The sequence below is a fragment of the Mugil cephalus genome, chromosome 9 (genome assembly GCF_022458985.1).
Source record: "Mugil cephalus isolate CIBA_MC_2020 chromosome 9, CIBA_Mcephalus_1.1, whole genome shotgun sequence".
Classification (NCBI taxonomy): domain Eukaryota; kingdom Metazoa; phylum Chordata; class Actinopteri; order Mugiliformes; family Mugilidae; genus Mugil; species Mugil cephalus.
Window position 1 is genome coordinate 20,924,340 of NC_061778.1, and position 15,307 is coordinate 20,939,646.

At 43.5% G+C, this 15,307-nt stretch overlaps 1 protein-coding gene across 2 annotated transcripts in view; it reads right to left on the reverse strand.

Annotated features, from left to right (window-relative positions):
• Nucleotides 1-15,307, reverse strand: part of LOC125013171 (limbic system associated membrane protein) — a 477,231-nt gene that overhangs the window by 25,227 nt on the left and 436,697 nt on the right. For both annotated transcript variants that reach the window (XM_047593559.1, XM_047593558.1), the window contains one exon: nucleotides 9,256-9,381. In XM_047593559.1, the coding sequence (XP_047449515.1) occupies nucleotides 9,256-9,381 (126 nt within the window). The remainder of the gene's footprint in view (nucleotides 1-9,255; nucleotides 9,382-15,307) is intronic.

The following is a 15,307-nucleotide window of genomic DNA, read 5'->3' on the forward strand; positions in this document are numbered from 1 at the left end:
TCTGGATGGTGGAGGCGCAGACACAGGGACAACACACCAACTCCACACAGAGAGGACGATCAATTACAACCCAGAACCTTCTTGCTGTGAGGCATCGGCGCTACCGACCTAACCACCGTGCTGCCCCATATCACTTCAATTCAATTTTATTTATATCACGTCAATAACGGTGCAAACGGTCTCAAGGCGCTGAACAGAGCCCAGACTGAAACGCCGAGAGCAAACACGAGGCGACGGTTGCCTCAGAAAGACGAAGAAAAAACAAAAAAAAAAACCTGCATGAACAACATCTTTCCCGCAGCCCGAGGAGAAAAGAAGAACTTCCACTTCCATTCACAAGCCATTGGCTGCCGCTGCTGTCAGCAGTGCAGAAATAACACAGGTGTCTGAGCCAAAAACAAGACGGCTGTTTATTTGCCGCTTCTTGAGCCGCAGAAATGATGCGCACGGCGAAGCGCTGCAGCCGTCTGCTTTCCTGAACGCTGTCGTTCCTCACTCTGTCTCATTTCCCCGCTCCCTCCCTCTTTCCTCTCTCGCTCCTCGCACGCTTCTGTTGTCTTTTTTGAGGCAGCTTCCGTGGGGCACCACTTGTTGTGGCCGCTTGCCTTATCCGAGTCTGAGGCTTTGAAAGACATTAATTGTTGTTAAAATAACAGAATAGGGCGTAGTGATTGAACGCCCATGAAGGGGGAGTTGGGTTGTCCCTTTTTTCTTACACATGGCTGATAAATGGATCAAGCCCATTGTCGTGGGAGGACTTCTCATTACTGTCTGGGTAGATTCAATAGGCCTGTGTGTGCTGTGGGAGAGGAGGCTTTGTGTTGAGCAAAGAGAGCAAGGTCAGACGCCGAGTATCACCACTCACTCCTCTATCGCCGTTTTCATTTGCCCCCTTTCCCTTCCTTCTCCTGTCATGCACAAAGGGACACTCGTAAGAGTACACGCCACGTTGCTGCGTCTCTATATGTTAAGGCTTGAGGTTCGGCTTTAGGGAGGGGACAGTGAGTTACAAGTGAAAGGATGTGTGTGTTTGCATGTGATTAAAGTGATTCGTTGCCCGTGGGCCAAGGACCTACCCTCGTCACGTGCACTTATCACTCCACATGGCCCTGAATCTATCATTTTTATATTCCTGCTGGATGTAACACTAGCACAATAACTCGCCAGTAAATCACATGCAATGCAACGTCTCAATTTTCCTCCACTGTGTGACAGATGACATTGTTCCGGGGCGCACGGATGGAACTAATTTACAGTATCTGATTGTCATAGATTTTGCATTTCCAGAGGATTAAAAGTATTCTTTGGAACAACAGCAACTGCGAGACTAACCCTGATATAGCAAATTTGCAGAATGCTTTATTGTGAGACTATGAATATTGAAACTTTGATAATATTACTAACAGCCAAGGGATCAAACTGTAGATGAAAACAGACAGAAAAAAAAAGTGAGACCACAATGAAGAACAAGATATGTCTTAAACAGTTCCAGTTTCCCAGCTCGTCTTTATCTTTTCACATTGTGGGTAAATCTATAATTGTTGGTTTGCAGCCCTTCAACGTGAAGGCTGTCATCACTGGTTAACATTCAAACTCTGTTTTGGTATTTTTAATTGGTCCTCCATCTGTACTTGTAGCTCAAATAGGCAGTGACACACAGAAGTCAGCGCAGTTTGGGGTGGAAGTTCAACAGACCATCAACTGAGCTTGGGAGCAGAAGTGCTGCAGCACAGCTCTCCGTCCATAATAATGCGAAGCCTCTTAAAGCTCTAATCCTCTTTGGAATACCGGGGAGATGAACGGCTTTCTTCCACAGGACGCAGCGCGCCCTCACAGTGCAATCTACATAAGATCTCATGACTTCACTTGTAATCTTTCATCGCTGGCACTTATAATTAGGTTGAGTGCTGGCGACTGCAAAGACCGTAGTATATGACTGCTGGCGTTTTTATCCCCATCATTTCATGGCTAAAGTACCACTTGCTGCGTCTCTGCTCACTTTTTGAGGCTGTTGCTTTTATTTGTCAATTCTACGTGTCACCTGTCTACATTAACGTCTTCACTGCAGCAACATGTGCTGCGCTGTCACAGCTGTCCCTTCGTAGCAGCGGAGGGAGGGTAAATCAGGGGCTCCACCGTCTCCGTCCTCGTCCTCTGCTCTTGTTCCCTCAGCTTGTGCAAAGATTCAAACCTGAAACCTTCAAAATCACGAGTTCAGTTCTACTTCAGGCTACTGCCTCCCCGAGGGGCTGCGCGACTCGGGGCTTTTCGAAAAAGTGCTTATGGCCGGGGAAAAAAAAAAAAAAAAAGTGCTGACTTTCTGTACAGTTGTGACTTTAAACAAGTGTGAGCTCCAGTGTTCAGCCAGCCCTGCAGTCACCGCGCCTAATGAGGGTAGGCAGACGAGGGGCAAGCTGTGCTCATGATGTTCGGCGCGCGGCGTGACAGCAGACTGATTTCAGACCAGCTGCTGATGGTGCTGATTGTAAACAAACAAGTGAACGGTGACAGTCAGCAGATCTGAAACCTGCTGAGAGACGGATGAGCAGCTGCCCTCTCGTGCTTTTCCGAAGGGGCTGGTGGTAAACTGAACTGTGTGCACAGGGACTGCGCACACGTGCGTGGCCAACCACCCACGTAAACACAACCACACACATATACACATCCTTGCACACAGCTGGAGATGTTGAGCTGGAGGTTTGACCCGGGTTGCTCTGACAAGGACCTGTCACCACCTTACACTTCACTTCTACGATCAGCAGGCTTGTCAGCTACACTCTGTCGCTGACAGCTTGGCACACACATGTGTGAGTGTGTGTACGTGTGTGTGACTCCCACCTAATCTGCTCACCCATTCCTACTATGCAAGAGTTGCAGTTACTGGGGGGACCTACGTATCTGCACTCTTGCCTGCTCCACTCCTCCCTCCTGAGAGACACGGACACACACTCATCTGTGCACACAGACGAGTGTGCAACGCGGTTCCATGTCTCTCCGCCGACAGCGAGCCGAGGCGCGGAGAGGACTGAAGTGACTGTCACACTCTGCCGAGAGAATAGATGGGAAGGTGATGGAAAGCGAAGGAGACAGTGCGAGTGAAAATGAGGGAGAGGAAGACAGACGGAGAGCCGAAGATAGAAAAGACAAATAGTTGCCGAGTGGAAATGGGAGAGGGCTTTCCAGACAAGGTGACAAGTCCTGGGCGAATTTTCCCGAGCCCGTGTCTTGGAGCACGGACGCAGCTGGCGAGGCCAGCGTGGAGGGATGTCAAGGGCACTCAGTATCAAATCTCTAAATGGCTGCCCTGCCAAGCACTGTAATAAAAGGGTTATGACTTCAATATTCAGCAGGATCATATAGCGTAGGAACGTGGGCCGCGGTCCAAATCAATTCATTTGGACAGATGTCTTTGTTGCAATGAAACTGTTGGGGTAGATTCATAGCTAACCATTTACAGTCAGCCGGCGCTGCTATCCAGAACCCCTCAAGAACGTGCTGCTCAAGGACAAGGCGGCGGTAAACAGGACGGCTGATGGACAGGTAATAGGTGCTGAGGAGCTTCAACTGACGACATTCTGGTTACAGGACGCTCTCTGTAGCGACTTGCCGCCAGGGTGCAGTATCGTAAAAAAAAGAAAAGTCAATGCTTCTTTATGACTTGAATTTAAATCACGAGGGCCTTACTACTCTCACTGAAAACGCCTCACACGTCCAGATGTGTGTGTCTGTGCTCGAGTAGATCCGAGGTTCACTGTGGTTGTCCTCCCCGCAGCGCCAAATGACTGACAAACTCTATTACACCACAGAGGTGAGAGGATCTTGAATGCATAATTGAACATTAATTACCGACTGGAGTTACTATAACTAATGATAAGAATGACTGCACGTCTAATGAAACTGTCCATTTGCATACTAAAGAACTGTTCTGTACTATTTTTCCTCCATCCACCGCCACCTTCCCTTCCCTGAGGACAGCATAACTTCCGTCGCTTCCTCCACTCTCCAGAGCTGCGTGGGTCCACCTTGGGTCATGGAATAGTAGAGTCAGCCAGTGGGCATGCATTTTTCATACTCTATTTTGGTGATCTGGGAGGCGTGCAGGGAAGGATTCCTCGCTCGACCAGCGGTTCCATTTCTTCCCTCATCACGCTCGACGGGGCGCCGCCATTCTACCAGCCACCCACCACCAAGGGGTTCCAGCTAGCCTGCAACCATTAGCCACAATCGTGGGAGAGTTAAAATAGAACGCACGCTTGGAATCAGCCAGCCAAAGCCTTCAATACAAACAGACTTGCGGGCCAAACGACACTCGCGTGCCAAGCTTTGAAAATGCGCATTTAGCTTCCCTGTTACACAATGATACTGTGCTTCTCCTCGCCCTTTTCTTTTATCGCTTTGGTTTCTTCCATTTCAGTAAATATCCCATCACTTCTCCTTACCTCTGCCACCCCCTATGTTCAAGCTATTCAATCAATATTTACAGCAGCGCCCCCAATGAGCGAAACAAAATTGCTTTGATAAAAAGTAAAAGATCGTTTTCAAACTCCAGCATACCCACTGTCTAACACAGGTGAGAAATGTGTCACACTGCCTCTGCAGACCATATTACACGCTGTCTCCACCTGAGATATTTCGCCTCCTTTTCTGCCGTCGGTGACTGTGGTCAGCAGAAGAGCTTTAATGAGCCACTTGATGGATGTGTTACTTTTGTTGTCCCGTGCTTTCTACTAATCTTAAACTACGATGGAAAGAGGAGTCCAGTAAAAAAGTTAGTCATGCTGTTCATTTAGAAAAGATGTATGTGCCAGAGGGCTTTAAAGGACAGCAAGACATGGCAAAAATACTGTATCTCTTTTTTCAAAACTGTCATTTCTTTTCTTTTTTTCTAAGACACATGGCAGAGCTTGTGTTCCTGTCTGACTGACATGCCAGTCAGCAGGGTGGCATCACTTGCCTCTGCCGGCCAAAACTACTGCAAATCGCTGCAAATAAACCTGCCACAATGCGATGGAATAGTTGAATTTAAGCGCAACATGAATTGTGCTAAGTTAAGGGCAATACGGCCATTAAAAACGTGTAGGTGTAAAGTTTCATTAAATAACTGTCTGTTGCGTCACTATCTTTCAAATAATTAGTTAATGCAATGGTGACAGACCTTATTGTCTACAGATGAAAATATTGCATAATTTGTATTAACATTATTTTTTACTGGATGACATTCTCAGATAAATGCTGTATTAAATTACTGCTAATATAATCTGTATAAACACACACTGCATGTATATATAAAGTCAGAGGATAGCCTGCTGCAAATCCAAATCCTGCTGTTAAGTGCTTAAAAACAAAAGTTCAACTTTAAATTAGTGACGGCAAATGTTTTGTTCACAGGTTAGTGCTTACCAGTATCAGTATTCAGAAATGTATCTGCTAAACAAGATCATTTTTGACATTTTCTGACAGCATTGTCAGTTGGTCATGTTTAGGGGAACCAGAGGTAGCAGCGCCTGTGAGCGCTTAGATGAAGAGCTGCAGAAAACAGGCTGCACACCTCTGTGTGCTGTTATTGGCATTAGCTGCAGCTGTTGTCAAATCAACCAGGATCAAAATGTCTGAGACTTTAAAACTACGTGAATGAGCAAACCGTGCTAATTAGTACTGCGTGCATGCAAATGCTGAATACTGCCATGTGGTGATGTGTGCCATCATTTCACTTTTGACAGTCAAAGAGCAAATAAAAAAGATTTACTGAACTCTGTCATCTTCCAGAGCCAAACGGTTCAAACATTTGCAGAAATAATTGTCTCCATTAATGTAGAGTGGAAGTGAGAAAATGTTTCATGATCCCAGCCATCTACCCCAACCTCCTCCTTGCATACGTTTTGATGGCACAACAGTATCGCCACACTTTCTCCTTTGCTGCCACCAGGATTTTAGGTCAGTGCAGGACCATAAATTAGGCTTAAGCCTTAGAAATCCAAAGCCTTTAGCTGAGCTGGTCATTGTACCAGTTTAATGAGTACCTTGTTTGCGATGGCTGCAAAAGTTCACATCCTTACTCATAATTAAGGATCTCCTGCCTCATTGTCATCTCAGATCATGCTCGGAGTAATACAGGCTGTAATATTTACCAAGCTGCAGTGCACCTCATTGAATCTGATAGCTCTCTCCTGTCTCCACACAGCAGGTCCAAAACTCTCCAGGAATGTATTTTAAGACTGCAGGAAAACTCATTGAGCTCAGTCCCACAATGACTTAATTACAAACGTGGCTCTGAGATGTGCAAGGAATAACCTGTCTGGCTCCTTGTCTCAATGACAAACACGAACAGTTTCCCTGATGGGGTCTAATTATGTATGTATATACACTCATATCCTCGGCGCTCAAACTGCTCTTTCTGTTTTTTTTTGTTTTTTTGTTGTTGTTGTTTTTTTTTCATTCAATCTACCGACGATGTCATTAAGAAACCAAACACGTCAGTTGTAATCTAATTAGCCCTCATGATAACCACGGGAAAGAGGCTACAAGAGAAGAGAAATACAATTGTGGAGCGCTTTGCTTCAGCTCGGATGGTCCCGTAGAAACAGATGATACCCATAATCAATGTAGACACCCTGAGAAATATTGCCATGAGCTATCACATAAACAATCCCTCGGCTGGAATATGAGTCGAAACATTTGGCAGAAAACCCTCACTTGCAGCATTAGAGGCGTCATTTCTCACTCAGGTTGTTTAAATAGTAGGGGATTGGGTTTTATTATTGAGCCCCTGAAAAAAGAAAGTTTTACGGCCAAAACTTTATTACAGACATATTCCAGAGCCGACTGTTTATTGGCTTCCTGGGTTGTTATACTCAGTTTGGTTACAGGCTTTTATAGTTTTGTCATTTTGATTTAAAACTGACTGTCTGAGATAACATGGTCCAGATTTCAGGAGTTTTCCATGCACAGTACACTATCCATCGTAGGAACTGTTTCCTTATCGGTGCAGTACGCTGTTGTTGAACGGTACATAATGCAGCTTGGTCTCTAAATGTGTTATCGTGTTTCTGAAGCCAAACTGATAGTCTTTAATAATTTATACATGATACAGTGGTGTGAAGAAGTATTGACCCCCTTCCTGATTCCTGATTCTTTTGCATGTTTGTCACACCTAAATGTTTCAGATCATCAAACTAATTTAAATTATTAGTCAGATATAACACAAGTAAACACAAATTTAGTTTTTAAATGAAGGTTTTTATTATTAAAGGGAAACAAACCTACATGGCCCTGTGTGAAAAATCCACAACACTGTACTTGCACAATAATATTTTTTCAATTCTTCATTGTGTCTGTCAGACCAGTATTTCTGGGTGGATGTTGCCTCACATGGATTTACGACTACACAAGAATGACTTTGTGTACATATTATCATTACATTAGAGAAAAAAATTATCTCAAAATAATGTTGACAATAGTAGAGGCAATAATTTGTGGGACAATATATCGTCCAGAACATTTTGTTTATCGGGAGAGGCCTAGAGTCTGGGGTCCTGACAGTTTTTCCAGATTGAGTGACATCGGCAGTTTTAGGATTCTGATTCGACTGAGGCTGGGAAAATGGATGCATGCAGTGGTCAGGAATAAAGAATATTGTAGGTTTATTGTGTGTGTGTGTAAGAATGCCACTGAATTGTCACACGTCCGTGCACAGCAACATGTGCATGAATTCATCAGTGCGATTATGAATATTCATGCAGTTATGCAAGCACGACTTCCAGCCAGACTTTACCACTGGTGCAATGAATCATGGTCGAGTCACAGTCTAGACACGCAATTTGTCTTCAAAATAGTCCAGCTTCCAGAGCCTTTGACTGACAATGACAAAATAACCGAGACCGTTTGCCTTTGCTTGCCTATTTAAACTTATCTTGCTTTGTAATCTCAATGGAAATTCCATTATAAGTGTGAAAAAAGTGCTTGAACTTGATCTCGCTCATATTGTAGAATTAAGAGGTGACTCCGGCTCAGAACAAAAGACTTTTTACCCATGAACATCTGTGGCCCTAGCAAATAACTGTGAGCCTCTCTAACTAAGCGAAGTGGCATTACCGCCCAGGCAGCTAAAGCCGTGAAGCTGTAAGAACGCGGGCTGGCAGACGTGATTATCTCCTCCAGCAGTGCCCCCCCACTCTCTCACGAGCTGGGTTATACTTACGAATTCAAGGTATAAAGTCGCTCCGAAACAACAATGCAAATGTAACAACAATGCCAGTGTTTGCAAATGGCGTCGGGCCCCCATCTCAGGAGCTACATGTCCCTGTGAAGATTTACGGGATCTAATCCTGCCAGGACAGCGACGGGACTTTTCTTCTATCACACTGTTTCAGTAAAGAATAAAGACTCGTCGAAGGTGGCCTGCCTACAACTTCCTCAATAAAATATAGACAAAGTAAATAATAAAAAGAAAAGCTACCTCATAGAAACATCATACAGCACTTGCAGAGGTGTATTCATAAAGGCTAAGTCTAGCTTGAGAAATCTGCTATTGGATATTGCTTTTTCCCTCCCTCTGACCACCTTTCCTCTAACCAAAAGTTGTCTAAACTTACAAAAGACCTTTCCTGCCAGTAGCTTGTCAGCCACCTAAACTTTGAAGGCTTTTGTTCAGCTTTGCAGAAAGCAAATGAAAAAGGAGCTTTCAGTTCGCACCGCGGCTCTGTAAAGCAGCCAGTCACATCCATATGGCACGGCGAATTAGGCTGAGCAAATCACTCCACTCTAACGCAAATAGGCGACAATGGCGAATGGCGCCGCGTTGTTCAGCTTCCAGGTGCAGCAAAGACGTCTGGAGTGCTGACAAACCGACGCAGTAATTGATAAGGACACCCCAAACGGGATGGCTTTCGAACAGCGGGGCTGTTATCGAGCCGAGATGTTGTCAACACAAGCATCTTCATCACACCAGAAACGCATCAGCAGTTGAGGACATTGATCTCGTCTCTGGAATTGGATTAAATCCCAAAGCAACAGTATTGTCAATATTAGAGGAAGGCACACATATGGAGAAATATGCCAGCACACATCCTGTGTAATAATTATGTATGCTATGTGTGTGTCTGGTACAGTGTAAGACAAAGGTTGTCATGTTCATTATAAGAAGCTTTCTGAGCCACAATGTTGACATTTACATGACGATAGATGAAAATCTGACCCACTACTGGCCAGACATCGATACTGATGATTGATAACGGGTCCCGTTTGCACGGGTCTTACCTGAGGGGTTGAGCAGCCGCCAGGTGATGGCTGGGTCCGGTCTGCCACTGGCCAAACAACTGAGCGTCACGTTGCTGCCCTCATTCACTGTGATGTCTTCTGACACCTTGTAGATGTTGGCTGGAACTGAAAACACAAGAGATGAAAACAAAGTTAGCGTTAAAGACGCTACCACGGTTGACGCCTCGTACCCATAAGAGCTTTTGCCCCGTCTTTACAGACTCTACTGGGATAAACATTTTCAAATGGAAGCACAAGCTGACCTTGATTGTCTCAGCTAAAAGTAAAGAGTTTTGCAGAACTGCTACAGCCCGCAAAGGTACTTACAGTAAACTTTCACAACCCAAGACCCAACCGAGCAATTTAATCTCCTGCCCCGGGACCTGAGCTCCTGAAAACAGATTGCCTCTCGTGTCATGGCGGGGCCCCCGCCAGATTCTTCGCACTGACACAAGGCTTCAAGGAAGCAGGATTTAATACATGATTCAAAATGTAAAGATGAAAGGATGAACCCTGTCTATGTGCGTGTGTACCTGACACCGGTGTTTCTTTTCAACATATTGTAGTGTTTAATGATCACCCTTCCTAGCCACCCCCTTCTACTCCTCACTCCCAACGCCATCACTCCCACACAGACAAACAGGGAGAGGAGCGGGGAGAGGCCTACACTGTGGCAAAAACATAAAAACAGCAGCTCAGATGAATTAAGAGGGCACAGTCAGCTTTAAAGTCAGAGTCAGCAGCTAAGATGCAATCAGTCACGAACGATGTAAGGGGCATACATCACTGTTTTCACAAACGCTGGATGAAGTGGTCGGGATGTTGTATATGCAGATATGAGGCCAGAAACGCAAATAATGATCAATGACTTGGAACATGATGAATGTGCCATCGGGCGTCATGCGGGCAAACAAAGAGGAGCACTTTGTATTTTTCTCCAAAACTGCGACGTCTTCTGTTCTGTGATAAGATATCTTCTCATCCGGAATCATAACAAATGCCCGTACAGTTAGATCTTGTAGAAAAGTGGTGAAAACGGGAAAAGTGCACATTGGACAGATGAACACTGAGTTCTTATTAAATGAAAGTGGAAGGGTACCAGGTATGATGTAGGACGTCGTGGTGAAGGGGACTGTGGCAGTAACCCTAGTTGGATATGAATGTCAGAGCGAACGTATGTTGCTAAAATGACTTTGCGCATCGATATGAGTTGATGTTACATCAGTGATGGTGACGCACAAACAAAAAAAAATTATTCCCATTAGTTGATGCGTGTGTGATTTTAGTGCTCCCAGTGAAACAATTTATAACACCTCGAAAATTGACTCTAATAGAAATGGTCTTTCATTTTTTAAAAAACAAAATGAAAAGGGTGCAACTCATGAGTCATTTGCTGCTTGTGCATGTAAGAAATGACACCGGATTCTTGAACCTGAGTAATTGTGTGCTAGTGTATGTGATTGTGAGCATGATCTCACGTTGTATATGTTGACGTTAGCCTAATAGCATAATTGACTAAGTCATTTTTGACTTAACGTTCAATTTAAAATCAAGAAAAGTACTAATGTCCTTGCTATGAATGGGAATCAATAAAGTATTATCTAAAAAAAAAATATTTTTTTCTTGTTTTCCAAAAAGACAATGATGCTATAAGACTAACGATATAGAAAGTGCAACATTGTATTTTACCCACCTAACCTCTAGGTTCCTACTTCCTAGACTTAATTGATGTGTTTGCTTCGAGGTCAGACATTGTTCATGCAGCCAGATTTATGATCCAATCTCGACCTGCATTTAGCCCTGGCTGTGAACCAAACACGCTTGATACCAGCTAGTCATTCAAAGTCAATCTACGAATTGTCCACAAACGTCTGTGTATAGACAAAAGGCTCGCTGAAACACCTGCCCTTTCATGAGCCTGCTCGAACAAATTCATCGAAAGCCATAGGAGGTGATACAAGCTGTGAGCCCAAACTTAAACAACTCAGCTGCTCATGGTTTATTTAGGGTTATCGATATTTTACCTGTCACGCATTATGTTTTAGGATGTGCTTGAAAAGAACCACAATCAGAATCAGAAAAAAACTTTATTTATCCGCGAAGGACAAAATAAGGTTTTTTCTGATTCTTATTCTGATTAGGGTTCTTTGTAAGCACATCCTAAAACATCATGCAACGTTAGGGTCATCAACCCTCTCTTAGGCCTGGTTTAAATCCTGTAATAACATCCTTGCTCATGTGTCCATGGTAAAGGACCCCTACTCATCAGGGGGGCTCTTGCGTCAGTGGAGTTTTACCTCATTCATTAAAAAAACACACAATGACAGCTATGAATGATCTTGAGGAGAGGCAAGAGATGTGAGTGGAGTGATGTCTGTTAATTAGTAATGAGGACCTTTTAAAATATTCTCTCCTCGTAGCTGTTAACTAACTAAATTATAAATGAACAAAGAAAAAATAACAACTAAACACACCGAATATGAGAACACTTTTACCGTGGCCCACTTTAAGAGGTGGGTACAGACACTGTTTAACAGGACACGACACGCATCTGATCTGAATGTTAACTGTGCCGATGCCTGGGACCTTGAGAGGGCTTTAATTCAACGCACAAAACAAACAATTGCAGTGACTTACTGTATGTGTACTTGAACATTGAACATTGTGACAGAAAGAGAGGCACAACACAAGACAACCGCGCCCAGTGTGATTAATTGCTATGGAAAATGTCATTACTCTTGATAGAAAAATTGCAAGAGAAACAGTTGCTGTGTTTCCATTAACGTTGGGAATGCACAAAACCTAAATAACACAATAAAAAAAAACAGTAATGGAAAGACATACATTTTGCTAAAACACATTTACGCTCTCGTGAGCTGATTTTTCACATGAATCGATATAAAAGTTTAGCGCAGAAGTGCATTAAAAACATGTGACCTGTTCATCCTCCTCAAACGTACGTCTCGCGTGATAGAAATTGTGGGTTATCGCGAGACTTTACAGTTCATTAGCAAAACAGATTTCAATGGAAACACGCACGAAGCGCAATTGTACTTTATCGAAATTTAGGAACAACGGTTTTAGTTTACGAGAAACTGTAATGGAAACGCAGCGAGTGACACACATAGCACGATTTTCAGTATTCTGTGCTATTTTTCTGACACAATCCTCTGTCTTAAACAAACAAAGGCTAATTAGCCTAAAAATCCACATTCCATATTCTTTGCTGCTACTAAATGTCTTTCCTTCACTTAACATTCATGAATAACCATTACTAATTTAAAAGTTAAAATGTTTCGTTTGACCTTAACACATCCATTTGCAAACTAAATTTGCAATTGTAGACACAGAAATCCTTGTTTTAGTACAAATGTAATCTTTGATGTGGTGAATTAGACCTGAATCCGTTTAACTTTGAAGCCCACACTGCTCTCCACCTCATGGTGCGTCCTCAAAGAAAGCAAGAGCTCTTAATGAAGCATCGGAGAGTACGTGGTCTGTATGTAAAGTGTAAATATGGATTTTTGAGGGTGCAACAGTTAAGGCTGGATTGGTTCATTCTCCAGTGCAATAAAACTTAACTGAAATAACAATCGACAATCACTGCACATCAGGTTCATAATTGCACCCACTTGCCAAAGGATTAGGTACAGCAGTGAAAACTAATGTATTCCAACATGCTCCAAGTCCCCCTTTATTACTGCTGTAACATTGGGTTTATGCTGAAGCAGTGGTGAAGGTGGTACTTCACCATGATGATCATTTTGGAAGATGTGGTTTGTGGTGCTGTTAAACTGGATTGACTTAAACACAAAAGTGTGTTATTGAGCCCAGCTCGCTGACTAAAATGGGGTTTCCAACACATTTCATTTAAAAATGAAACACAGTTATTCTAAAACAATGCACGATATCATGAACTTCATAGGTGAGGTTTAGTACAGGACTGTTGTATTAGAACATTTGTTTTCACTTGTGTACCTAGTCCCTGACCTAATGACCTGGTATTTAGCCGTCACGTTCATTTACCGACACGTGACCATTAAAGTTTATGCATTACCTACTAGGCTGTCAGCAGCAGCACAATCAGCTGTAAAAAGCCGGTGTAAACGGTAACAGACTCTTCTAGCTCACCACAACCATTGTCAATTACAGGGCATTTAAACCCCGACTGCTTCATTAATTACTTTGTGGGCCCACAGTAAAGAAGGCGTTATAGCCGTGCTCCTGTTGTGGGTGTTATCAATGCCAGCAGGCATTTTGGCGTCCCCTTGAGGTGAATTATATTTCCACTTTTACACCTTTAATTTAGATTCATATCTAAAGCTAATTTAAAGACTTTGGTTTCAATTAAAAAAAAATAAATAAAAAAATGATTTTGCGTTGACCTCCGACTACGAATGGAAAACACATGGAATATCTATGCTGAGAGCGTCCTAGGAAGACGAGCGGCAAACACATTTACAAAAGCTACGTCAAGCGGGGATTCATATGCTATTTAATTCTAATAGGACTTGCTGTATTGAATTGAAATACGGCCCATTCCTCCACATCGACCATGATTTCCAAGACACATTTCAATGTTTGTCTCTTTCAGATTGGTTCTCCAGCGAGGGTATTATTGAAGCTTTGTCTCTGTACAGCATCGCTAACAGTTTTCCCCCCAACAGACATCTCTCTCTCTCTCCCCCTCACACACACACACACACCCAAGTAACCCATCTCTCTAATACCAACTGACAAGCCAGTCACAATTGTGCCAAACAGCATTTTAAATGAAGTCATACAGCGTTATTGCCGGAGTCAAATGACCAAGCTGAAATGAAGATGAGTTTTACAGATATTGCAAGACAGAACGGGGAGACGCCGGCGCGCAGGCACTCGATTGAGGTGACAAAGAACCCAATTGGCTTTTCTTTTTTTCCCCACCTCCCTCCGCCTCAAAAACAACCAATGTGAGGAGTTGATTGGCTGAGTCGAATGTGTGACCGGAGAATTAATCCTCGGCAGCAGCGATATAAATGGATCGGGGTGGAAACAACCGCTCATACTCTGATAACCCTGACACCTCTATAACTGGGGGGGGGGGGAGACAGGGTGAGGAAAGGAGGGGAGATGAACAAAGCAAGACAATAGTGAGGGGAAGAAGTGTGAATGACATTTCGGCTCTTGCCGCCATACAGTGCCTGGTGTCCAGCTGTCAGAGGTGGAGGGAGAGGACGGAGGAAAAAAAGGGGTGAATTGTAATCTTAGTCATAGGTCAACCTTCAAGGAACAATGGTGGAAAGGGCAGCTTTTCGAAAAGTACTTTACATTGCACCAGCAGGCAGGATTGGTTCTATAAAGGCACACTGTACATTCTGCTAATGTTTCCCCTATTGCCAGGATTGAGCAATTTTTAGTAGAGACACTTTCGCACTTATATATACTCTGCTAGCATTACACCTTGGAGAATTTACACGTATAATTTCTTTTAACATTCTCCTTTTTCATCCAAGGTTATTTCCATTCATAATCAAATCCCACACTACAATTTACAGGGACATTCAGTCCTCTTCAGGATTCGCAGGTTCTTCTTGCTCGCTCCGGAGGTTTCAGGCCGGGTTCCTGTGTTATTGACGCTATGTAAATGAAACTGAATTCTTATTAAAAAAAAAAAAAAACATTTGATATCCCTCAAAAAAGTCCTCAAAAATGAATAGACCTCTCATGAAAATGGTATAAATACGCTGCCCTTGATTTCAACTCCAATTTCAGACTTCAAAGAAAGACAAGGAGGGAGCTGAAGACAGAGTGAGACGGCGCGGAGGGCGGCGGAGAGGAGTAATTAGGAGGGAGCGTGTTTGTGTTTGCAGGTCTGAGCATTAACTCTGAGCCTGCATATTATATACGGAGAGAGAGGTGAGGGAGAGTGAGAGACACAGAGATACAGGCAGTTCTTTAGGCCACGTGACAAGCTATTCACAAAGGTGGGAAAGGAAGGCAATGAACTTGTACCTTTGCGTGATTAATAATTCACTTCCCTTTTGTCCCTGGCAGGATTTACGGACGCCTA